The 23,556-nt window shown below is 27.5% G+C and overlaps 1 protein-coding gene across 5 annotated transcripts; it reads left to right on the forward strand.

The window, feature by feature from the left end:
* Window positions 1-5,656: 5,656 nt before the first annotated feature.
* Window positions 5,657-9,620, forward strand: LOC107838978 (heat shock factor protein HSF30). Of its 5 annotated transcripts, none has more exons than XR_001664948.2 (4): window positions 5,657-6,093; window positions 6,926-7,700; window positions 8,043-8,104; window positions 9,252-9,620. XR_001664948.2 is itself a non-coding variant. In XM_016682293.2 (3 exons), the coding sequence occupies exons 1-3, from the start codon at window positions 5,824-5,826 to the stop codon at window positions 8,045-8,047; spliced, it is 1,050 nt and encodes a 349-aa protein (XP_016537779.1). In that variant the 5' UTR covers window positions 5,657-5,823; the 3' UTR covers window positions 8,048-8,334.
* The last annotated feature ends 13,936 nt before the right edge of the window (window positions 9,621-23,556 follow it).

Raw genomic sequence — 23,556 nt, forward strand, 5'->3', positions numbered from 1 at the left:
TGATAACGATTCATATGCTGGATTCGTCACCACTGAGCTGAAATCTGGGACCCCTCACTGTTATGTAAATTACTCCACATAATGACTAATTATGTCTGACAATGGGTCATTGTCAAAGTCGTTGTCACTGGCAGTTGACAGTCCCTCAGGCAAATTTTCCAGAACTTCTTACTATGATATCGGATTGAGGTAAGACTAGTGGCATTGGAAAGCTAATTCAATGGCCTATCTTTGATGGGTCTAGAGCTCAAAAACTTGAGGTATTACAATAGAGCATGAGATAATAAAGCGTAGTAGAGAGGAAAGAAAATTCAAAAAGAGAACTCAGAAAAGAGAGAAAAAAGTAATCTAGGAAAGAGAACTCAGAAAAGAAAAGTGTGCTAATGGTCTTTTGCATTTAATGGAGCTTATTTGGGCCTAAGTCTGTAGTTGGCTAAAAGTGGAACTAAAAAGGGAAAAGGACACAAATGGCCACTCGACCGAAATTAATTCCACAAAAATGGCTATGAAATTTGAACTCCATTGTCCAGCCATTTTAATTTCCTATCTTGTTCTATATAATTTCTATACATATTCTATATAGTCTTTATACATATTTTATACATAAAAATTCTATTCAAAAATTATATAGTTTTGATACACAATTTATACAATATTGTACAACTTTTTTTTACACATTTTATACAAGAATTATATAATTGTTATACACTTTCTATAATTTTTTATATATTTTATACATATACATATTTGATAGAACTATACAATTTCTATACATATATCTTATATAGATACATATTCTATATAACAATTATACCATTTTTATACAATTATATTTAATTATTATTTTTAAACAACCCAAAAAAAAAACAGAATATTTTTCAGTTAAAAAATTATAGCAAAAAAAAACTGAAATATTTTTAGACAAGGGTCGAATGACCTAAGTTGAAAACTGTATCAGGATTGTATGTGGGCTGTATCAATATGGTAAATAAACTATATATGAACTACATGGGCCAAAATGACCCAAATTACGAAATGGCTATAACATGGAAATAAAATAGCTGACTGGCTATTTTTGGGGAAAATGTCAAACTTTAAGCTATTTGTTTTAAAAATGGTCATGTGGCATCTTTTTCCCAATTAAAAAAGGGGTGATGGGCTATATGGTGTCCAAAGGCCCAAACGTGGCCAATGTTTTTCTACTATATAGAAAAGTCACTAGGAGGACGACCAAGGGCAATTTCGTCCAAAAATAAAAAATTCAGCTTAAAATGGATGTACAGTATGCATCAAGAACAACCAAATGAAAAAAAGCCCAGTTAACTTTCATAGAATTACTTATGTGTCATTTATCATCACATCACAACAGATCATCATCAAAATCCCTGCAAAATTGTGAAAATATGGCCCTCCTCCTTGCAACCATATTTATTAAAATACTCACCCTTAACATTCAATTTCATTTTGTTCTCTTTTTATTTTATTTTGCTACATTCAATTAAAGTAGATTAAGGGGTTATTTAGTATGTAGATTAAATTATTTTGAAATTATAATCAAAATTTCTAGACGATTATATCATATATGAGGTGGTATAAAATAATTCAATGATTGATAAAATCACATGGGTTATATCAAGATTAAATTTGATATTAGCTTTATATCAAGTTTGATTGATAATATAAATGACCCCTTCTATCAAATGACCCCTAAGAGTATTCACTGAGAAACAAATATTTCCTCAATTTTAATTTAGCATTTTAACTAGATTAAATATGGAATGTAAAATAAAATTTTATGATCTTAAACAAAAAATTGTGTGAGATATTAAATGTTTTTTAAATTTTAAAATTAATACATAATTAAGCCCTTAAATTTATTAGGGTATTTCATTTAGATTCTCAAATGATAAGTCTTTTTTTGATCGAACATTTAATAAAAAAAATTGTGTGTGTTCTCATCATCCATTAGATAGTTAAGTTAATCGGATAAAACTTGTCATCTTCTTTAATTATATGCATTCGCGTCAATAAGTCTTAAAATCCATAACATTTCAATTTGACAATATTCATGAAAAATTTCATTATTTCTAGCTACTGAATTTGCTTTTCATGAATATTCGGTCAGAGTAAAATAAAGTGTAAAGGAGAAGTAAAAGCAAAAAAAGAGATGAGATAGTCGATAAGACTAAATTTGATATTATCTTTATATCATATTTGGTTGATAATATAAATTCATCACGTATTCATAAAATATCCCACCTTACACCTCCTATAAATGACACATAAGAGATCCACTGAAAGAAAAAATATTTCCTCAGTTTCAATTTAGTGTTTTAACTAGATTAAATATGGAATGTAAAATGAGATTTTATGATCTTAAATTAAAAATTGTGTAAGGTATTAAATGTCCTTTAAATTTTAATATTAATACATAATTAACCCCTTAAATTTACCAGGGTATTCTATTTAGATTCTCAAACTATAATTCTTGTTTCAACCGAATAATTAAACTTCTAATAAGTGTTTTAGTTATGCACTTTTGGTTCAATTTAATAATTATTTTTATATTTGCTCTCATCATTCATTAGGTAGTTAAGTTAACCGCATCAAACATATCTTCTTCAATTATACGCACTTGCCTCCATAAGTCTTAAAATTCATAACATTTCAATTTGAGGTTGATAAATATAATTAAGGAGATAAAATATTTTATATGATTAACTTAATTATCTAATAGACGAATAAAAATATGTGTAAACAAAAATTTTTCAAAATTTGAATCAAAAGTGTCAGACTAAATTACTTTATTAGAACTTGAGGTTGAGCCTAAATTTTATGGTGTTAAATATGTCATGCGGAATTTGAAAAAAATGCAAAAATTAAAAATAGTCATTCTTTTAAAAAAGAAAAATAATATACCAGGGTATTCCATTTAGATTCTCAAACTATAATTCTTGTTTCAACCGAACAATTAAACTTCTAATAAGTGTTTTAGTTATACACTTTTGGTTCAATTTAATAATGATTTTTACATTTGCTCTCATCATCCATTTGGTAGTTAAGTTAACCGCATCAAATATATCTTCTTCAATTATACGCATCTGCCTCCATAAGTCTTAAAATCCATAACATTTCAATTTGAGGTTGATAAATATAATTAAGGAGATAAAATATTTTATATGATTAACTTAATTATCTAATAGACGAATAAAAATATGTGTAAACAAAATTTTTTCAAAATTCAAATCAGAATGTCAAATTAAATTATTTTATTACAACTTGAGGTTGAGCCTATATTTTATGGTGTTAAACATGTCATGCAGAATTTGAAAAACAAAAATGCAAAAATTAAAAATAGTCATTCTTTTAAAAAAGAAAAATAACATACTTGAATGGAATGGGGGAAATGATTTCAAATAGAAATTATATTTAATTTGAAATTTATTTCATTTAAATATTAAAATTTAATTTATATATCTAAACTAAAATAAATTTGATTTATTTTCAAACTTAATGTAATTAAATTTAATAGAGAAAAGGTAAATTTGGATCCAATTTACATCATTGATAATGTAATCATTTAACATTTAAAATTAATTAAACTAAAGTTTAATCACTTAAGTAGATTGCTTGAGTTTCTCAAATTACCAACTAATTCATTATACTGTCATATATTCTTTTGTCTCAAAAGGGAGGAGGACAAAAGTTCTTTTATAAGAAATTTTATTGATATGCTATATTGACAAATTTGAATTTCCATAAGTGTTGTGTTGATGGGTAGTTTATACTTCAAATTTATCACACAAAGTTTTTTTTTTAATGCTTTTTATTTTTATAATGAGGGAACTGATTTCAAATAGAAATTATATTTAATTTGAAATTTGTTTTATTTAAATATTAAAAAATAATTTATATATGTAAACTAAAATAAATTTGATTTATTTTCAAACTTAATGTAATTAAAATTTGATAGAGAAAAGGTAAATTTGGATCCAATTTACATCATTGATAATGTAATCATTTAACATTTAAAATTAATCAAATTAAAGTTTTATCACTTAAGTAGATTGCTTGAGTTTCTCAAATTACCAACTAATTCATTATATTGCCATATATTCTTTTGTCTCAAAAGAGAGGAGGACAGAAGTTCTTTTATAATAAGTTTTATTGATATGCTATATTGACAAATTTGAATTTTCATAAGCGTTGTGTTGATGCGTAGTTTATACTTCAAATTTATCATACAAAGTTTTTTTTTCTAATGCTTTTTATTTTTATTTTAAATTAAGAGAACTGTTTATTGAGTCATAAAAATTATCAAGTAAATAATTTTGATTCGATTTTATGTTTACACCTCAAAATACTCATAGCAAATTAAAAAATTATTTCAAAATCCTTCATATTGGGCCCGTGGGCATACTTATATAGTTAAAAAAGAGTCAATCAGTCCGTTCTTTCTCCTTATGTAAATCATGAAATTATTGAAATCTGGGAATTATTCGTATCCTCATGTATGTAATTCTATGGGAGTACTTGAAATACAGAAATTATACCTTTCCCGGGTATTGAAAATAAAATTGGTGAAAATGTTTTAAATTTGAGATGTAAAAGAAAAAACCATTTATAGTGAGAATAGACATTATTACAATATTTAGGTCACTATGACCAAATGAGTTTTTCTGCCTCAAGTTATCCTATTTGTGCAAATCTCCCCCTTAAAACTATCCCAAGTCCACTAAAATTAGTTGGTGGTTCAACGTTAGCCCACAACAATGAGTTGCGGACTGATCACGGGCGAGTCCAATGAACTAAATTGGTTAATTCAACTCAATTGAAATACTAAGGATAGAAAATAAGTATCCATAAACTTAAAAGCAAATGTCTGAAACGAGTAGAATTCTCGAGAAGCTTCTCAACGGTTTGGTTTTACACGTTATCCCTGTAGAGAAATATTTGTCCGACTCTTTTATAGGGGTGTGCAAAAATCGAATCGACCGACAAATCGAATCGATAAAAATGTTATTGGATTATTGGTATTGGGTTATTGGATTAACAGTTTTTTATTGATTTTATAAAAAAAATCATTGGGTAAACGATTCGATTTTGGTTTTAGATTATTGTATATATATATATACACATACACTACTTATTCACAATTCAGAAATTCACAAAATATTAACCTATTCAGGACAATAAAGGCACAATACAAAGCTCGAATATTGTCGTATTGGAAAGCTTGAAGCATTTAGTAGCTTCCAACAATTAGAATTAAGTTTTTTTCCGAACTAACGTTCAGTTCAAATTTGAAGATTCTTGTAAACTAAAACGCGTTGCATATGATTTTGACGGCAACTAAAATTTCATTTTTTTATTTTAGTTGTTACTATTTATATTTTATGAATATTTTTTTTATTGGTTAAATCGAAAATCAAACTGTTAAACACCAAAAATCGATAAAGTAAAAATGATAAAAAAAAAAATCTTATTAATTGATTATTAATTTTATACATTTAAAAATTAAAAATTGATAAACTAAATCCGTAACATATAAAAACGAATCCAACTTACTGATGCCATCACTGTACAAATGTTAGAAACTTCCGAAAACCCACTATTCCTTCCAAATATCTAACATAAGATATTTTCTACGACACTTATTAGTCCTCCTTCTTCCATCTGTTTTTTCTCTAGAACTTTCTAGTCCCACTTCCTATTTTTTATATTACTCACAATACTCACTCTCTGTCCTTAATTATCAACACCCATAAAACCATTCCTTTATCCATCTTAATTGTATTTAGCGACTGAAGAAGAAAAAAGATAATGGATGATGGAGTGAAAGTGAAGGTCGAAGAAGAGGGCATTGCCACTGCCGTGCTGCCTATGGAGGGGCTGCATGATGTTGGCCCACCACCGTTTCTAAGCAAGACGTACGAAATGGTGGAAGACTCTTCAACTGATGAAGTCATTTCATGGAGCAGAGAAAGGAATAGCTTCATTGTTTGGGACTCTCATAAGTTCTCTACCACATTGCTCCCTAGGTTTTTCAAGCACAGTAATTTCTCCAGTTTCATTCGTCAGCTTAACACATATGTAGGTGTTTTTAAACTTCTAGTTTTGGTATTTTTTCTAGATTATGAATATTTTCTGTGTTGGCTTAACTTTTTGATTAGCTAGGGTTTCTAAATAGCTCAATTTAGGCATTTTATTGTGTGTTATATTAAGAGTAATGTCTTGGTGGTGATCAATTTTTGGGAAGTTTGAATTGCTAATTACGTTACAAGTATATGTATCTTTTTGAATTTGGATCTTTTTGGTGGATCTGAAAGCAATAGGTGGAGGGACTAGCTCTTTGCTTGTGTCTGGTGGTTGTATAATGCGGTAAAAGAAATTGTTATCTTAGAAAAGGTTAATTTGTTGGTCCTTAAAATTGACATTGATTACTGTTTCTTGTCTTTTGAAATGGTTGAAATTTCCAATTTGATTTAAGGGTTGCCCTAAATTCTGGATTTAAGCAGTAAAAGTGATCATTTGCATTTTAGTAATTCATCCTTTTTTTGCTTTTTGACATATAAGTAAAACATTTGCGAAGTTCAAACTCAAGAAAATGTCATCTTTCCGTTTTATTGATATGTTAGGAATTTGGTTGCGCTGACTGCACAATATTATCCTGCTTTGAATGACTTTGATATATATTTTGCTCCATTAGCTTAGGCAGAAGTTCAGCTAGTCTATGCGCAGATGGCTGGTGATTCTGATGAGTTCTACTGCTTGTGTTTGATGGTTGTACGTACGATGAATACTCGAAGAAAGAAGCAAGCTAGGTTGTTTCTTCTGTTCCAATGTTGGTTCATTAAGCATATGTTCTTGTATTTTCTGTGATGGACTAGAAATTAACTCTGAACTCTGACTTGATGAAATGCAGGGTTTTAGAAAGGTGGATCCTGACAGATGGGAATTCGCGAATGAAGGTTTTCTGGGAGGACAGAAGCATCTTTTGAAGACCATAAAGAGGAGGAGGAATGTTGGTCAAAGCATGAGCCAACAAGGATCTGGTCCTTGCATTGAAGTAGGTTATTATGGAATGGAGGAGGAACTTGAAAGATTAAAGCGAGATAAAAACGTGTTGATGACTGAAATAGTTAAACTTAGACAGCAGCAGCAGAGTGCCAGAAATCAGATCATTGCTATGGGAGAAAAAATTGAAAGCACAGAGAAGAAACAAGAGCAGATGATAAATTTCCTGGCAAAGATATTCAGCAATCCAACTTTTCTCCAGCAGTACTTGGACAAACATGTGCAGAGGAAAGATAAACAACGCATTGAAGTTGGACAAAAGAGGAGACTGACAATGACCCCCAGTATTGAGAACCTTCAAGATGTAGCATCAGTAGCCACAGCAAGTGATCAGCCTATGAATTACTCAAACCAAGAGCGTGAAGCTGAGCTTACAAATATTGGAACTGATATTGAAATGTTATTCTCTGCTGCATTGGAAAATGAATCAAGCAGCAATGTCAGGTCAGCTTCTGTTGTGACAGCAAGTGGAACCGATATGGAACCAGTGCCGGAGAATATTTGGGAAGAGTTGCTTGGTGATGATCATATATCTGGTGATGGAGCAGAGGAAGTACCGATTGTTGATCAACCTGAATTTGTCGTGGAAGTTGAAGATCTTGTTTCTAAAACACCTGTATGGGGTGAGGAATTAGAAGATCTTGTAGATCAACTTGGTTTCCTTTAGGTTCAATTCCTAAAAGCTTCAGTTTGCGGGGACCTCTTGTTGTTCCTCTGGCGTTCTTAGCACAATTCTATTATCCTATATGGAGTATGCATTTTGGTTAAGTTACTGCTTTCAAATATGTTTAGCTGATGTCTTGTACTTCTTGTTTCTCTTCTATAGCAGGGAATGATAGAGTCGTGGGGTGCATAAAGCTAATTTTTTCTATTTCATATACTTTATTCATGTATCGATTCTACTAATATATTGGAAAAGTGAAGTGCAGAATTAATATTTTCCTTTTATTTGGTTTATTTTTCAGGTTAAGATGGAGATCTACTTTCAGGAAGCTATGAGGCAATCTCTAGTAGCTCATGTTTACAAGTACTGCCACTTCACAGCTTTTTGTTTCTTAGATTTCTTATATGGTCTAGAGGAATGGCTACTGGCTATTCATGTTCATATATAATATCTTTTGAATGGTTTCTCTAGTAAATTTGTCAGAATTGAGCTCCATTCCGTTCCCAACGGCGCTAGTAGTTTCTGTATTGCAGAATCATGCAATTGACAATTGTTTCCATCATTAATTAGGAGTACATATTATGTCTCTCTTACATACAAGTTTATAGCGTATGATTAAATGATAATTAGATCTTGCTTATTCCGGCTTGTGCGGTATCTGGTGCTCATTAAATTTTTAGGGGTCGTAGTTCAGCAAAGTAAAGTTAGTTTGTTTAATAAGATAGGACAAGTGAAGTTGGGATTGGCTATGCATGAATTATTATTTTCTTGTATCCCGTGTAATCTCACAAAGAATGTTCCCACTAGAGATGTTTGAGATGTTTGGTTCTTTATTAGAAATTGATAATTTGTCTCTAATAGATTGAGAATAAAAAAAGCCTAGTAATCTCACAAAGAATGTTCCCCACTAGAGATGTTTGAGATGTTTGGTTCTTCTATATTAGAAATTGATAATTTGGCTCTAATAGATTGAGAATAAAAAGAGCCTAGTCAGTGAGCAGTATCAACATCTGCGTTCTTGCTCTCCAAAGCATTATGTATAAATGAACAGGATAGTTTCTTTCTAATTAGAGAAGTGTTATAAGTATACTGTGATAGTGGGTAAATTTGTCATTTCAGTGTCCTGTATTATTATTTGATCTTCTACCCGTAAGAATATCATCATATTAACTATGCTAATAAATGATAAAAGAATGACTATTTGTTTTTTTTAATGTTCATTTCAAAATGAATGGCTTTTTTATTTTTTTTGTGATACTTTAATGTCAATTTTTTTCCTGCATATTTAGGATTATAAGAGTAAAGAATATTTTGATATATTTAACACAACTTCGATCACAAAATTTAAAAGTTTTTAATTTTTTAAATTTTATGTCAAATTAAAGCATTTTTTTTTAAAGGAGGGAGTACATAAATAACTTCCGTTAGCACTAACATGTCATTAGCTACAGTGACTTATCCTTGAAAATGAATCAGTCACCTTTGTATTGGTTTGCTACTGCAATCCCAGGAAGCAGCCGCCGCAATCTCTGGTAGATCGTTCTTTTGGTTCGGAACTTCTCATGGATGATAGCTGCCTGACATCATGTATCAAATTTGATTTGTGTATATATGATCTGTCATGCTCTACGGAAAAAAAGTCGCGTTTGTCTGTGATAACTTTTCCGTTTAATGAGGGGAGCTATTTAACTAGATACTTGGCCAAATTTCTGGAGTGGGACGTCATAGTTTAGATTGAGATGCCAACGTATATGATGTTACCTGGAGTAATTTCCATGGATAGGCATCCATGTTTTTGCAATTACTTATAAATATCACTTTTATTTTGTTTAGGCAAGAATATCAAAAAATATTTGACACTTCAAAAATATTTCTTTTCTCCTGGGACGTCATAGTTTAGATTGAAATGCCAACGTATATTATGTTACCTGGAGTAATTTCCATGGATAGGCATCCATGTTTTCGCAATTACTTATAAATATCACATTTATTTTTTTTAGGCAAGAATATCAAAAAATATTTGACACTTCAAAAATATTTCTTTTCTCCTAGTTTGCATGACATGCTATTAAAATTTCCTTTTTATATATAAGATATAAGAAATAGATTTATTTAACTTATCAAATTTATTTAACTAAAATTTGGTCTTATTTCCTTTTTAAAAATAAATACACATGATATATTTATTATCGAAGAGCAATTTTATTATATACTTTTAATTTTATATTTATTTTGTCTTTCTTACAAAAATAAAAAATAAATTATATTTATTCTTTATTCGATATGAGAAGTAGTCAAGTTTATACATAAAACTAAAGAAATGAATTATTTTATTGGGTACTTTTCAAAGTTTCTTAAATTTATTTATTTCATACTTACTAATATTTTTAAAACTCAAGATATCTATATAAATTGATACTAATTTAATAGTTTTTTGTTATTTATGTCATATATTGAAGATTCTTAAAATGTAAAAGAAATGAAAATGATGGCTTTCATATTTTCATATACTTATTAAATGTACTATTTTTGAAGAAATGAAAAATTATTTAGTTATGAAATATATTAATTTTTTTAAAAAAAATATTAACAAAATGATTTAATACTACAAATGAATCATTGAAATAGTATCCAACCAAATATCGCTTGCTTTTTGTGAGTTTAGTATGAGGAAAAGATATAAATTGGTGTTTAATTATATAATAAGATAAAATATAGTATAATAAAAACAAAAAATAAAATGAAATTAAAAATAATAAATTTCTATTTTCTAAAATTTTTGTCTATGTTAACTTTGCGGAATTACTTGATTTGTTTATGAAATTTACTTGGGAAAAATCCACAAGAAGAATTCATTTTTTTATTATCTTTTTATCAAAAAGGTCTTCCTTAAAATTTTGCAGATGATCGGCATACGAATTAAAATTTTCAGGTGATAATTACCTTTAAGATTTTTCTATTGAATTTTGCTTGACAAAAAAAATTCTAAGATTTTCTCCTTCAAATGTTGTTTTATAGAAAAATTTGTAGGTTTTTCATCGAATTAGTTTGGTTGAAAAACTTGTAGAGAATTAGATTACCTGTAAATTCTTTTGCAATTTTTTTTTAAAATAAAATATTACGTAATTTAGATTTTCTTGTAGTTTATAAGACGTGGGTTTGAATAAATGAACTTGAAGAATTAAATAGGTTTATAATTAAGAAAATAAAAGATTTTAACAACATGATATGTCAAGTAGGATAGAATAAGGTTTTTAGAGTGTTAAATATTTTTTGAGGAAAATAGGAATAGTTGAGTGATATTCTTGCTCTAAAAAAAAACAAAAATGATATTTGTAGGCAATTGTGAAAACATGAATGACTATCCATGAAAATTACTCTGTTACTTGTATGTCTGAGCATACTATTATGTTATAGTAGGATGAAGAAAGGGTTAGATTTTTGCCTGATTTTCTTACCTTTTAAGTTTTACTTTTCTTATATAAAAGTAATATCATAATTATTTTTATTTTTTCTGGAAAAAAAATAATTTTTTTCATATTTGATGAACTTCTTTTTTGAAGTATTAATTTTGAACCTCTATAAATAGAAGATCTCTCTACTCATATCATAACACGGTAGCATCTACAATGTAACAATTTAAAGAGTTTTGTTTATACGAACATTTTTCTCTCTGAAGTTTTAAAGATTTTTTTTATATTAGGTCTCATAATATGAAGGTCAATTGGTCAAAATATATACTCATTCCGTTTAAAAAAGAATTACTTACTTTCCTTTTTAGTCCGTTTTAAAAAGAATGACCTCTTTCTCTTTTTAGCAACTTTTTAATTTGAACTTTTCACATGGCATGTTTAAGACCGCAAGATTGAAGGACATTTTGGTACAATTGACATATCTTTAATTTAACACCACAAGATTCAAAAGTTTCTTTATTTTCTTAAACTCCGTCAAGTCAAATTAGGTCATTCTTTTTTAAACGAATGGAGTAATAATTTTATGTTTTTTTTTTTGTCATTTGATTTATCATCTCTATGATTTGCAAACTATTAGCTTCCGTATGACATTTTTTCGATTTCAAACTCAACAAGTGATATCAGAGTGTATGGTCCAATGGTTCAGATTGAAGACATATCAAAATCAAGGATGTAATCAATTTGATGATAATGAAGATTTTTATCTAATAATATGTGGAGAATAAGTTTGGGATAATACCTACGAAAATACTTGAACTTTGATCGAATTTGCAGTTGAACATACTGAACTTTGTGGGGGTCATATTACCCCCTAGACATTTTTTTTTTCATTTTAATGGCATATATCATCCAACTTTTATATGTGTGTGTAATCACCGACTTTGGGCACGTGATAGTAATAAAAAAATGTTATAAACTCTATTTTTTGGTCAGAAATCCCCTCAATTTATTTTCTATTTTTTTCATTAAATTCCTTACCTCCTTTCTTCTACTCTTCTCCCATTTTCATCTCCATTATTGAAGGTTTCATCTCCATTGTTAAAGGTAAGATTTTTTTCATTTTCTCAACAATTTCAGCCACAATTCTCTGAAATTAAAAAAAATTAAGGCAATGGTCAGTGCAATTTTTGACGAGCTATTATAAAGTGAGAGAACATCAAGAATGGAGATTAAAATTGATTATGGTGTCGAATAATTCATTGTTGAAGGTAAGATTTTTTTCGTTTTCTCAACAATCAAAAATTAAAAAAAATTAAGGTGATGGTGAGTGCAATTTTTGACGAACTATGACAAAGTGGAGGACATCAAGAATGGAGATTAAAATTGATTATGGTGTCGAATAAGAATAAGAAATGTGTAATGATTTTGAGTTTTAGGTTTTGGGTTTTGGGTATTGTGTTATGATTTTAGAGTGAAATTGCTTATGGGTGTGGTTTATTTTTTGTTAATTTGATCTGGGTTGCAATATTTTTTAAGAAAATTTTTTGAATGGATCATCTTCAACACAACCTCATTTTTTAATTTTCACTATGAAACCTGAAAGAGCCATTGCCATTGAAAATGAAGAAGAAAATTAATGCGGAGGAAAACTGCCCACCAAACGTTTGATGAAATGCGAAGCTCAAATTTGATTTACAAAAGTGTGGAGCAAAATGGGGAATGTTTGCTGACTTGCCGCTGAAGAAGAAAATGGAGCAAAATGAAGAATGGGGCAACCAAATTTCAAACTTTAAGAATTAAGATTTTTGGTGAAAAAATGATAAAAAGAATAAAAATAGAGAAGAAATTAAATAAAAATACACGTGTTAATATCAGATTGTCGTGTGTATTACAGTTTCTACTCCAAAACTGGATATAGCATTTTGGGAGGGGGGATAATAATTCCATTTTGCAAAAAGTCTAGAGGGGTAATAGGACCCCCGCAAAGTTCAATATGCTCAACTGAAAATCTGGTCAAAGTTCAAGTATTTTTGTGGGTATTATTCCAATAAGTTCCAATCATATTTTCAACATTTTTGTTATTGCATCTTTAAAAATAAAATATTAATTTTTAGCTCATTTTTAATCATGATATTTTAAATCTTATTTTTAACCATGACAAGTAATAGTGATGCAGATTATGTGAAGAACGAAGATCATGCACGTCAAGAAGACGGATCAAATTATGTCAAGAAAAGCAAGCCAAAAATGAGACATTTGTTAGGATTTTGTTTTGATTTTCTTATCAAATTTGAGTATTAATTTTCTATTAAAGAAAAAAATAAAAGTAGTACCCTAACTATTTTTATTTTTCTTAAAAAAAAATATAAAACTCTTTTATATTTGGCTAACCACTTTCTAAAGGGGAAGACTTTGGACCTCTGTAAATAGTAGATTTCTCTTCTCATATCATAATACAATAGTATTCACAATGTGATCATTAAAGAGTTTTGTTTAGGGGAGATTCCTCCCAATCGATTTTATGTTTTTTTTTAATATTAGTTTTTAATAATAGGTCGTTTTACCAACCATATTAATAATAAATATATTTTTAGTATTATATTTTTCTTTATCATTTGAATTATCATTACTATGATTTACAAAATTTTAAATTTTCGCATAACACTTTCTCAGTTTCGAACTCAACAAGTAATCTTCTTTACCGCTCTAATTGGATTCGAAATCGAGAGAGCATCATACGAAAGCTAATAGTTGCAAATAATAGAGATGATAAATCAGATGGCAAATAAAACAATATTAAAAAACATAAAATTATTATATGTTTTGATCAATTGGTCTACATATTATGAGACCTAATATAAAAGAAATCATTAAAACTTTAGTGAGAAAAATTCATAAACAAGACTCTTTAAACGATTATATTGTGAATGCTATTGTGTTATGATATGAGAAGGGGATCTTCTATTTATAAAGGTTCAAAATTATTTCTTCAAAAAAGAGATTAACCAAATATGAAAGAAAAATTATATTTTCTTTTCAGGAAAAGTAACTATGGCATTACTTTTATTTTCCTTCTAAGAAAAATAATTTAAATTTGATAAGAAAATCAAGGCAAAAATCTTAATAAATCTCTCATTTTTTACTTGATTTTCTCTCAAAATATTTATGATCCTCCTTATTCATATATCATTGTTGTTTACCATGATTAAAAATTGATATGGGTTAAAAATTGAAGATCTATGCGTTAAAAGTAAAAGCATGGGTTGATATTACAGTAACTTACATAAATCCCGAATTTTTTATGGGTTTTAACACTTTGTCCCATAACTATGTTTAATTACATCATATCCCAGATTTTTATATTTGTGATACATCTATTATACTGTGATACATATAGGTAGTGATACATTTAAAATAGATTTGTTATTTATTTAAGGAAGCAATGCATTCTTTTTTATTCTATGGAGAAAATCGCACACAATCAGTTACACACTAAATTAATGAGATTCACAAATCAGTAATACCCTCAATCAATTTTCAAATTTCAAGCAAACCATCGAGTCAAATTGAGTTTTTTCCTTCTTCCATCTTCAACTTTCAAATTTTAAAAACAACAAAAAATTTTCCTTCTTCCATCTTCAATTTTTTGATTATTTTCAATGGTGATCATATCTGTATTTTTATGTTTTTCAGTGTTAGGATTTCAGAGACTAACTACGACAACGATTGAGTTGGCGGTATTGTGATTCATGACAAAGCTTCGTATCGAAAATTAATGGATGCTATATCAATTCAATTAAAAATTGTTAAATCTCAAAAAAAAAATCAAGTCAAATATATTGTTCAAGAAAATTCATCGGTAATGGAGATTCGTAATGATATGGCTGTGAATTTATTTTTTGAAATTTCAAAATATGCATTGAAATTCTAAATGTATCCACTGTGTATTATAACAACTGATTTTGTAATTGATAGTGATACTTTCGATGCGAATGATATTATCGTTTTGGTCTAACTATATTTGTTGAATTAGAATAAAAAATTATGTGTTACATCTGAAATTTGTGTGATACATTTGGTTGTATTTCTATAAAAAAAAATCAAAATTAGATATTCAATATATATGATACATTTAGCATACTTGAGAAGAAGGTTTCATGTTAAAAAAAAATTCAGATAAGTTTGGAAAAGAAGATTGGTGAAGCTGCATTAGAGAAAGCTTTTTTGTTGCAAGGTGGTGATTGTGCGGAGAGTTTTAAGGAATTTAATGCGAATAATATTTTTGATACTTTTAGGATTATATTTCAGATGAGTGTTTTTCTTATATTTGGTAGTGAAGTTCCTATGATTAAGGTAATCAAGATTCTATTTTTATGATTTTTATGTTAAAATTCTATATTATGATATGCTATTATGTATGTTATGTTATTTCTTAGTTCTCATTTTTATGGATTAAGGTAATCAAAATTCGATTTGTGTGACTTATATATTCAAATTCTATGTTTTGATGTGCTAATATGCTTGTTATGATGTTTCTTAGTTCTACTTCTTATGGATTAAGGTAATCAAGATTCTATTTTTATGATTTTTATGTTAAAATTCTATATTATGATATGCTATTATGTATGTTATGTTATTTCTTAGTTCTCATTTTTATGGATTAAGGTAATCAAAATTCGATTTGTGTGACTTATATATTCAAATTCTATGTTTTGATGTGCTAATATGCTTGTTATGATGTTTCTTAGTTCTACTTCTTATGGATTAAGGTAATCAAGATTCGATTTTTGTGACTCATTTATTCAATTTCTGTGTTTTCATGCTGTTTTCATGTGCTAATATGTTTGTTCCGAGGTATCATATATACTTAAGAAGAAGACTTCACCAATCTGTGTAAAGTGAGAAATACATTTAAAATATATGTGATACATGTAATAACAGTATAATAGAGATTCATATTTATGATATATTTTAAATTTTTTATTTTCAATTATGTTTTGATGTGTAAATCTCCAGAATGTAGTTGGCTATTCAATGCTTTATGTATACTTAGTTTTGATACTTTCAAAGTAAGATATTTTAGCTTGACGAGATATCTTGCACGCATGCAATTGCTGTTTTGAAAAGCAAATATGTAAAGAAAATGAAGTCATATTGTTCTGATTACTACAAAAAGAAGACGCTGGTCAAGACATATGAAATACCACTTTGTTTAATGCCCATAAACTAAATTGATATGTACCAGTGAAGGTGTTGAAAGAAGTACTTTTGCCTCCAAAAATATCCTAAGAAAGGGAGTCAAAAGAAAAGTAGTGAAACATTTTCATCAACCTCAAATTGTTGCGGAAAGTGTGAGTGTGAAGGTCATAACAGACGCAGCTATAACTACTTTTCAAAGGAGATGTGATATTTTTTGTTTGAATTGGAATATGAAATATTTATGAAATTCAATGTTATTAATTCAATAATTTGAGTTAATCTCTCAAAAATATATTTCATGAGATATCAAATACTCCCTTCATTTAAAAAATAATGCCCTACTTTGACTTGACACAAAGTTTAAGAAAATAAATAAGACTTTTGAATCTTGTGGTCTTAAATTAAAGTTGTGTCAAATGTACCAAAATACCCTTTAATCTTGTGGTCCTAAATATGCCATGTGGAAAGTTAAAATTAAAGTATTGCCAAAAAAAGAAAGAGGTCATTCTTTTTTAAACGGACTAAAAAGGAAAGTAGGTCATTCTTTTTTAAACGGAGGGAGTAATTGTTTGCAGTTGATACATATTAAACTCTTATGAAAGTTATATGATTCATATTAAATGTTTATGAAAGTTATGTGATTCGTATTATATTATTTGCATTAGTTTTAACAGGTTATCTGTTATATTAGTGATATATTTTTATAGTTGAAATATATGTGATACATATATATGATACGTTTTAAAATCTTTAATTAATTATTTTTACAAAAATTATATTTGTGATTCATATAATTGTGAATGTTATATGATACTTGTTATACGTTTATGAAAGTTATGTCATTCATATTGACAGTGCCTAAATTATTTTTAAGACGTTTTGATATATCTAATATATTAGTGATAGCATTTTTCTAGTAGAAAAAATGTGATACATATATGTAATATACTTTAAACTCTTAAAGTAATTATGAAAAAAAATATTCTAATTGTGATTCATATTACTTATAATAAATCTGCAACATATGAATAACTATATATGTGTTTCACTAACTTCTGTAGTCAATATGCTACACAAATATTTACATTACCTAAAATATATCAAACATATAATAGACAATGTCAAACGAAATCATAACATAAATATAGCATAAAAATATGATTTAAAATGATGAGAACGCTTCATTTCATAATTTAAAATGTTATGACAGTAACTACTAGATAACTTAAAACTTACAACAACTAATGACAGTCTCGACATCTATTCAAAAAACTTAAAATTTAAAATTAGTAGACTTTAAATATCCAAAAAAACTGACAACATAACAAACGGTTAAATCAAATTGTCGAACAATAACTACTAGACAACTACGGCTCGACATCTATCATCTTTGTATCCTCTGATGGAATGAAGGTGCGTTTAGGCTTACGAGGATCCTAATTTTCACTAATATATCCATTAGATGTCTTGTTCACCCCATAATTCCATAACAGTGAGGCATATTTGGTACGATGCAGCTTTGAATTAAAATTTGAAGAAGGTATTTGAAGCATATCACTTAAAAATTTATCATATGCCGCAACAAACAATCCATAATTCCTGCAACATATCAGTAAATTAGTTTAGGAGTGATAGTGATCAATTATGTAAAATCCATAGATTTAAAAGATTCTGATTCTTTGATCTTTCAGAACTTCTGTAACCCTCTCTACTATATTGAGGTTGTGTGCATTGTCATACCTTAAGTTATGGGCAGGTTTATTTTTTACAACCAAGCTATAGTTCAACCAAAAATAAATATTGAGAAACATAATTTAAAAGATGATTCATATATTCATATGTTAAATGTATCACCCATTTATAAATGAATCATAAAATATAATAGATATAAAAATATTTAGGACATATGTATCACCAATAATCTGATCATAAATGTATCACTCGTACATTGTCAATAAAATGTATCACTAATAATCTAACAGAAAAATGTAGCACTCATACATTGTCAATAAATGTATTACCCATATATTGATAACAAAAGTATCTTTCATATGAATCACCGTTACACTATGAAAATGTATCAAGAAATTAATATTTTATATATGTATCAAGCGGATTAACAAAAAAAATATGTATCACCTATAATAGATATAGAAACATTTAGGACATATGTATCACCAATAATCTGACCGCAAATGTATCATTCATATATATTTCAATAAAATATATCACCAATAATCTAACAGTAAAATATTTCACTCATACACTGTCAACAAATGTATCACCCATATGCTGATAACAAAAGTACCATTCATATGAATCACTATTACCCTATAAAAATGTATCGAGAAATTAATCTTTTTATATATATATCAAGCGAATTAACAAAAAAAATATGTATCTCCTATATGTATCACCGATGAATTTCATCACCGATTCAGTGAAAAATTAGGGATCTTCTCAAATTCCTCCTGATCTTTCATGTGCATATCCGATTCTTGATTTATTACATCAAATTTTTTCTTAAGAACCTTTATCTTTTTTGAGTTATTCCGGTGCTTTGATCTATTTTTGCGAAAATCTTCCTATGTGTAATCAAAGTTACCCGGAATAAAATTCATAATTTGATGATTTTGCAGGAACATTTTTTTTTGTTTCAATTTGAGAAATCCCCAAACTGAATGAGGGTAAATCTTCATTAGCCATTGAAATCAGAAAAATTAACACAACAAAGATTAAAGCATATAAAAATAATGATCTGTGTTGTTATATATTAACTTAAAATCCATTTAAACAATTAATTCACCTTTTTGAAATAACTGAAAAAATTTATAATTTAATGTAGTACAATGACGATATGAAGAAGATGGAGTAATGGAGATGGAAGATGTTTTAGCTAATGATAATTTGGGAGAGATTTTAGGAAAGAAAATCTTTGAAAAAAAAATCGACTTGGAGATAAAAGATGTTTTAACTGATGATAATTTGGGAGAGATTTTAGGGAAGGAAATCTTTGAAAAAAAAGTCTTGCATGCGTTAATGGTGGAGTAAAAATAAGACGTAGGGTGTAAATCCGAGATTTTAAGTAATTGTTTAAAAGGTAAGAAATTTTGAGTAATAAGATCTTTTAAGTTTGTGGTTTTGTGTAATTGATCCTTGATATTATTGGTGTCCTGTGTTATAAGTAAATAGGATTGAAAGTTGAGTCTTCTGCATTAAAAGTGAGCACTAGTTAAAAGTGGAGCTCATGCGTTAAAAATATATGCACGAGTTGAAAGAAGTTCAAACGTTAAAAGTAAGCAGGGGTTAAAAATTGAAGTCCATAAGTATGGATTGAAAATCTATTTTAAAGATGAAGCAGCGAGATTGTTGAAAATATAATTGAAATTTCTTCTCCACATGTAATTTTCTTTTTGAATTTTTTTTTGACAAAAAATCTTCATTATCGTCAAGTTGGTTGCAACTTGATTTGAAATCGCTTTGAACATGTCTTTAATCTCGTTTTCCCAAACAATTGAATGACCCTAAGCTCTAATATCACTTGTTGAGTTTGAAATCGAGAGAGACGTCATGCAGAAGTTTAAAGTTTGCAAACCATAGAGACGATAAATCAAATGATAAAAATAATAACACTAAAAACACATCATTGATATGGTTGGTCCACAACCTACATATTAAAAACTACTTTCTTTGTTTCACTTTATGTATCGTCTTTTGATTAGACATGGAGTCTAAAAAATAAATGATAACTTTGTAAAATTTACAATATTACTCCTCTTAAAGTCACTTTAGTATTTATTTTTTAGTTGTCTTTTCTTATTAAGTGGAATCCACTAAAGATAAACTAGGAATGATGTTATTAAATAGTTGTCAAATAAGAAAATGTGACATTCTTTTATGACGAACAAAAGAAAATGGCGAAACATAAAATTGGATGGAAAGAGTAATAGTAGAAAAACATAAAAGATATTGGGAGGAATCTCCCTTAAACAAGATTCTTTAATAATTATAGTATGGATACTATTGTGTTACAAGACTCTTTAATGATAATAGTGTGGATATTATTGTGTTATGATATAAGGTCTTCTATTTATAGAGGTAAAAAATATTTCCTTTTAAAAGGAGATTAGATAAATATAAAATTGTTTATATTTTTATTTTAAGAAAAATAAAAATAATTATGATGCTAATGTGGGACTCTTTCCTAAACATTGCACATAGCATAGCGATAACTTTAATACATCGAACTGTTTTTTTTTTTTAAAAAAAATAAAAATTAAATATTCAAAGATAAGAAAATTAGATAAAAATTTCTAAAGCTCTCTGGTCTCTAGGCAAAGAAGAAATATAGGGTTGCCTAAGGGAGGCATGAATCGAGACAAAAACTTTATCAGTTTAAATTAATCTCAACAATAAGCATGTTCAAAACAAGGTCTGACTTTAGGGTCCAGACAAAACCTGAGAAGTGGGAATCCTAATCGGGGTAATATCCGAATATTATTTATCTCTTCTGCAAAGCATCAAACACGTAGCCAAACAAATTGATCCGACATTAAGGGGCCGTTTGGTTTAAGGTAAAAAATAAATAATTTTGAGATAAAATAATAATTTTAAGATAAATTTTTTAAATACATATTTGGTTTGTAATATTCGGAATAACTTATTTCAGAATTAATAAATAGTATCGGGATAAGTTATTCACCTATTTGGTGGGATAACAATCCCATCATTATTTATTCTTGGGATAAAATTAAAAAAGGACACAATTGCCCTCCAAATTCTTAAGATTATCACTTTATATATATATATATATATATATATATATATATATATATATATATTACTTTATTTTTTTAAAATAAAATATAAGGTATTTTTATAAAATTATGGATAAGTTACTAAAGTATGTTGACATTCCCTTTCTAACTTAATGCATGAATAATTATTAAATAAAAAAATATTTTTATATTTAACTAAAAATATTTGAAAATTTAATTTTTTAAAAAATATAATTTGACTCTCCAAATATTAGTGATACTAAATAATGAAAAAAGAAAGTAATTTTTTTCACACTTTTTGATGATGAATTTTTTTAACAAAAAATGAGATTATCAATATTTTATGGAATTTAGAGCAAAATAAGCAATTTAACATGAAATACTAGAGATTCACACACATTTAAGAAATATTTTATTTATGAATATATTATACGTTAAATTTATTTGAATAATTATTATGTTTATTTATATATTTTAATTTCTCTAAAAAATAATAAAAATGTCGACTCCATTGTTGAATTACATATTTTAAATTAAATAGTTTTATAATCACTTAAAAAATGATATTTTATATATCAATTAAAATGAATTTTAATATTCTATATTATATGAGTGATATGTATTTAAATGAAGTAACATAAACAAAAAATTATCTTTTACTTTAACAAACTTATGTTGAAAGTTTTTATTTCAAACAAAATAAGATGTAGTAAGATTTTTTTAAAACACACACGGCATAATCATGGGAAGGCACACGCAAAAAATTAAAGCTAAATAAGATGAAAGTTTTATTTTAAAATACACACGATATAATTATGGAAATACGCACACACAAAAAATTAAGCTAAATAAGATGAAAGTTTTATTTTTAATAATAAATATTTAAAGCTTGAAAAGGAATATATATATATCATTTTGATAATCAATTAATATATTCCTAGAAATTATATCATGCATATTATTTTGAATACAATAAACCAAACGCTTAATAAAAAATAATTCCAGCATAACTAATCCTACTATAACTTATCCTATCACAACTTATCCCAACATAACTAATCTCAGTATAACTACATTTCAAACCAAACGACCCCTAAATAATTAACCAGCCCGGGACTGAAAGAGCATTTCTTATAACTGGTAGACAATTTTTTACTATAGTATTACATCCGGAGGATTACTCACCCGTTTAAAAAAGAATGATCTTTTTTCTTTTTAATAATTTTTTAATTTTAACTTTTCACGTGACATGTTTAACATCACAAGATTGAATGACATTTTGGGACATTTGACATATTTTTAATTTAACACCACAAGATTCAATTTTTTTTTTCTTAAATTCCATCCAAGTCAAATTAGGTCATTATTTTTTAAATGCTGGGAGAATTATTTTCCACTTGCCCAATAGCTATAAGGCCATGGTAACAGTAATTCCATTGTTTCTTTAATTCAATCTTCCCTTTTTAAGGACCTAATTGAATCTTTTGAAGTTTGATATGTAAATCTAAGGGATTCAAAAAGTTTCATTTAGGCTAATTAAATTGAGATTTTCTCACCCAACCGGCTTGAGATTACATATAGGGCGCTTTTGCACTTGAACTGTTAGAATGAGTACTTCCGCAGTCCGTTAAACATTTAGTGGTGGTTTGGTTTGAGGAGTTGAAGTAAATAATTTCGGGATAAAATAATAATTTCGGGATAAAATTTTTTATTGCATGTTTGGTTGACAATATTCGGGATAACTTATCCCGGGACTAATAAATAGTTTCGGAATAAGTTATCCATTCAATTGGTGGGATAACATTTCCGGTATAATTTATCCTTGGGATGAATGTATGAAAGGATAAAAATACCCTCAAACTCTATTATTTTCATTTCTCACACACTCATATATATATATATATATATATATATATATATATATATATATATATTACGTAATAGATAATGTATAATATTATAAATATATATACGTTAATTGATGTAATAAGAATTCTTAGATAAAATGCTTATGAAATCCTCCAGTAGCTCTAGTCTAATTTGAACATGCCTATTACGTAGGAAATCAATTTTACAATTTTCTTTAACACCACATTGTACTGAAATTTGCTCTCGTAGTTCTGTTATCTTAGGTCAACCATAAGAAAATCTACCCACTATAGCGTAATATAAATTCTTATGTTTAATTATATATATTATGTTAATATGTTTAATTATAATATATTATGTTTAATTATGTTAATTATGTTTAATTATATATAATTTAATTATATATAACATAATATATAACGTAATATATTCTCACGCACACATAAATTATGTTTAATTAACGTATAATATATTTATAAATAAATAAATTTTGAATAGTTTACCGTTAAAAATGGTTGTAAAATATATAAATTATGTTTATTTATATATTTTAATT

The sequence above is a fragment of the Capsicum annuum genome, chromosome 8 (assembly GCF_002878395.1).
Source record: "Capsicum annuum cultivar UCD-10X-F1 chromosome 8, UCD10Xv1.1, whole genome shotgun sequence".
NCBI classification, from domain to species: domain Eukaryota; kingdom Viridiplantae; phylum Streptophyta; class Magnoliopsida; order Solanales; family Solanaceae; genus Capsicum; species Capsicum annuum.

Bases quoted from the DNA above. Each gene is read 5' to 3' on its own strand.
- LOC107838978 (XM_016682293.2), top strand. From the start codon at position 5,824: ATGGATGATGGAGTGAAAGTGAAGGTCGAAGAAGAGGGCATTGCCACT. The intron at 6,094-6,925 runs GTAGGTGTTTTT...GATGAAATGCAG, and splicing joins TTCGTCAGCTTAACACATAT to GGTTTTAGAAAGGTGGATCC.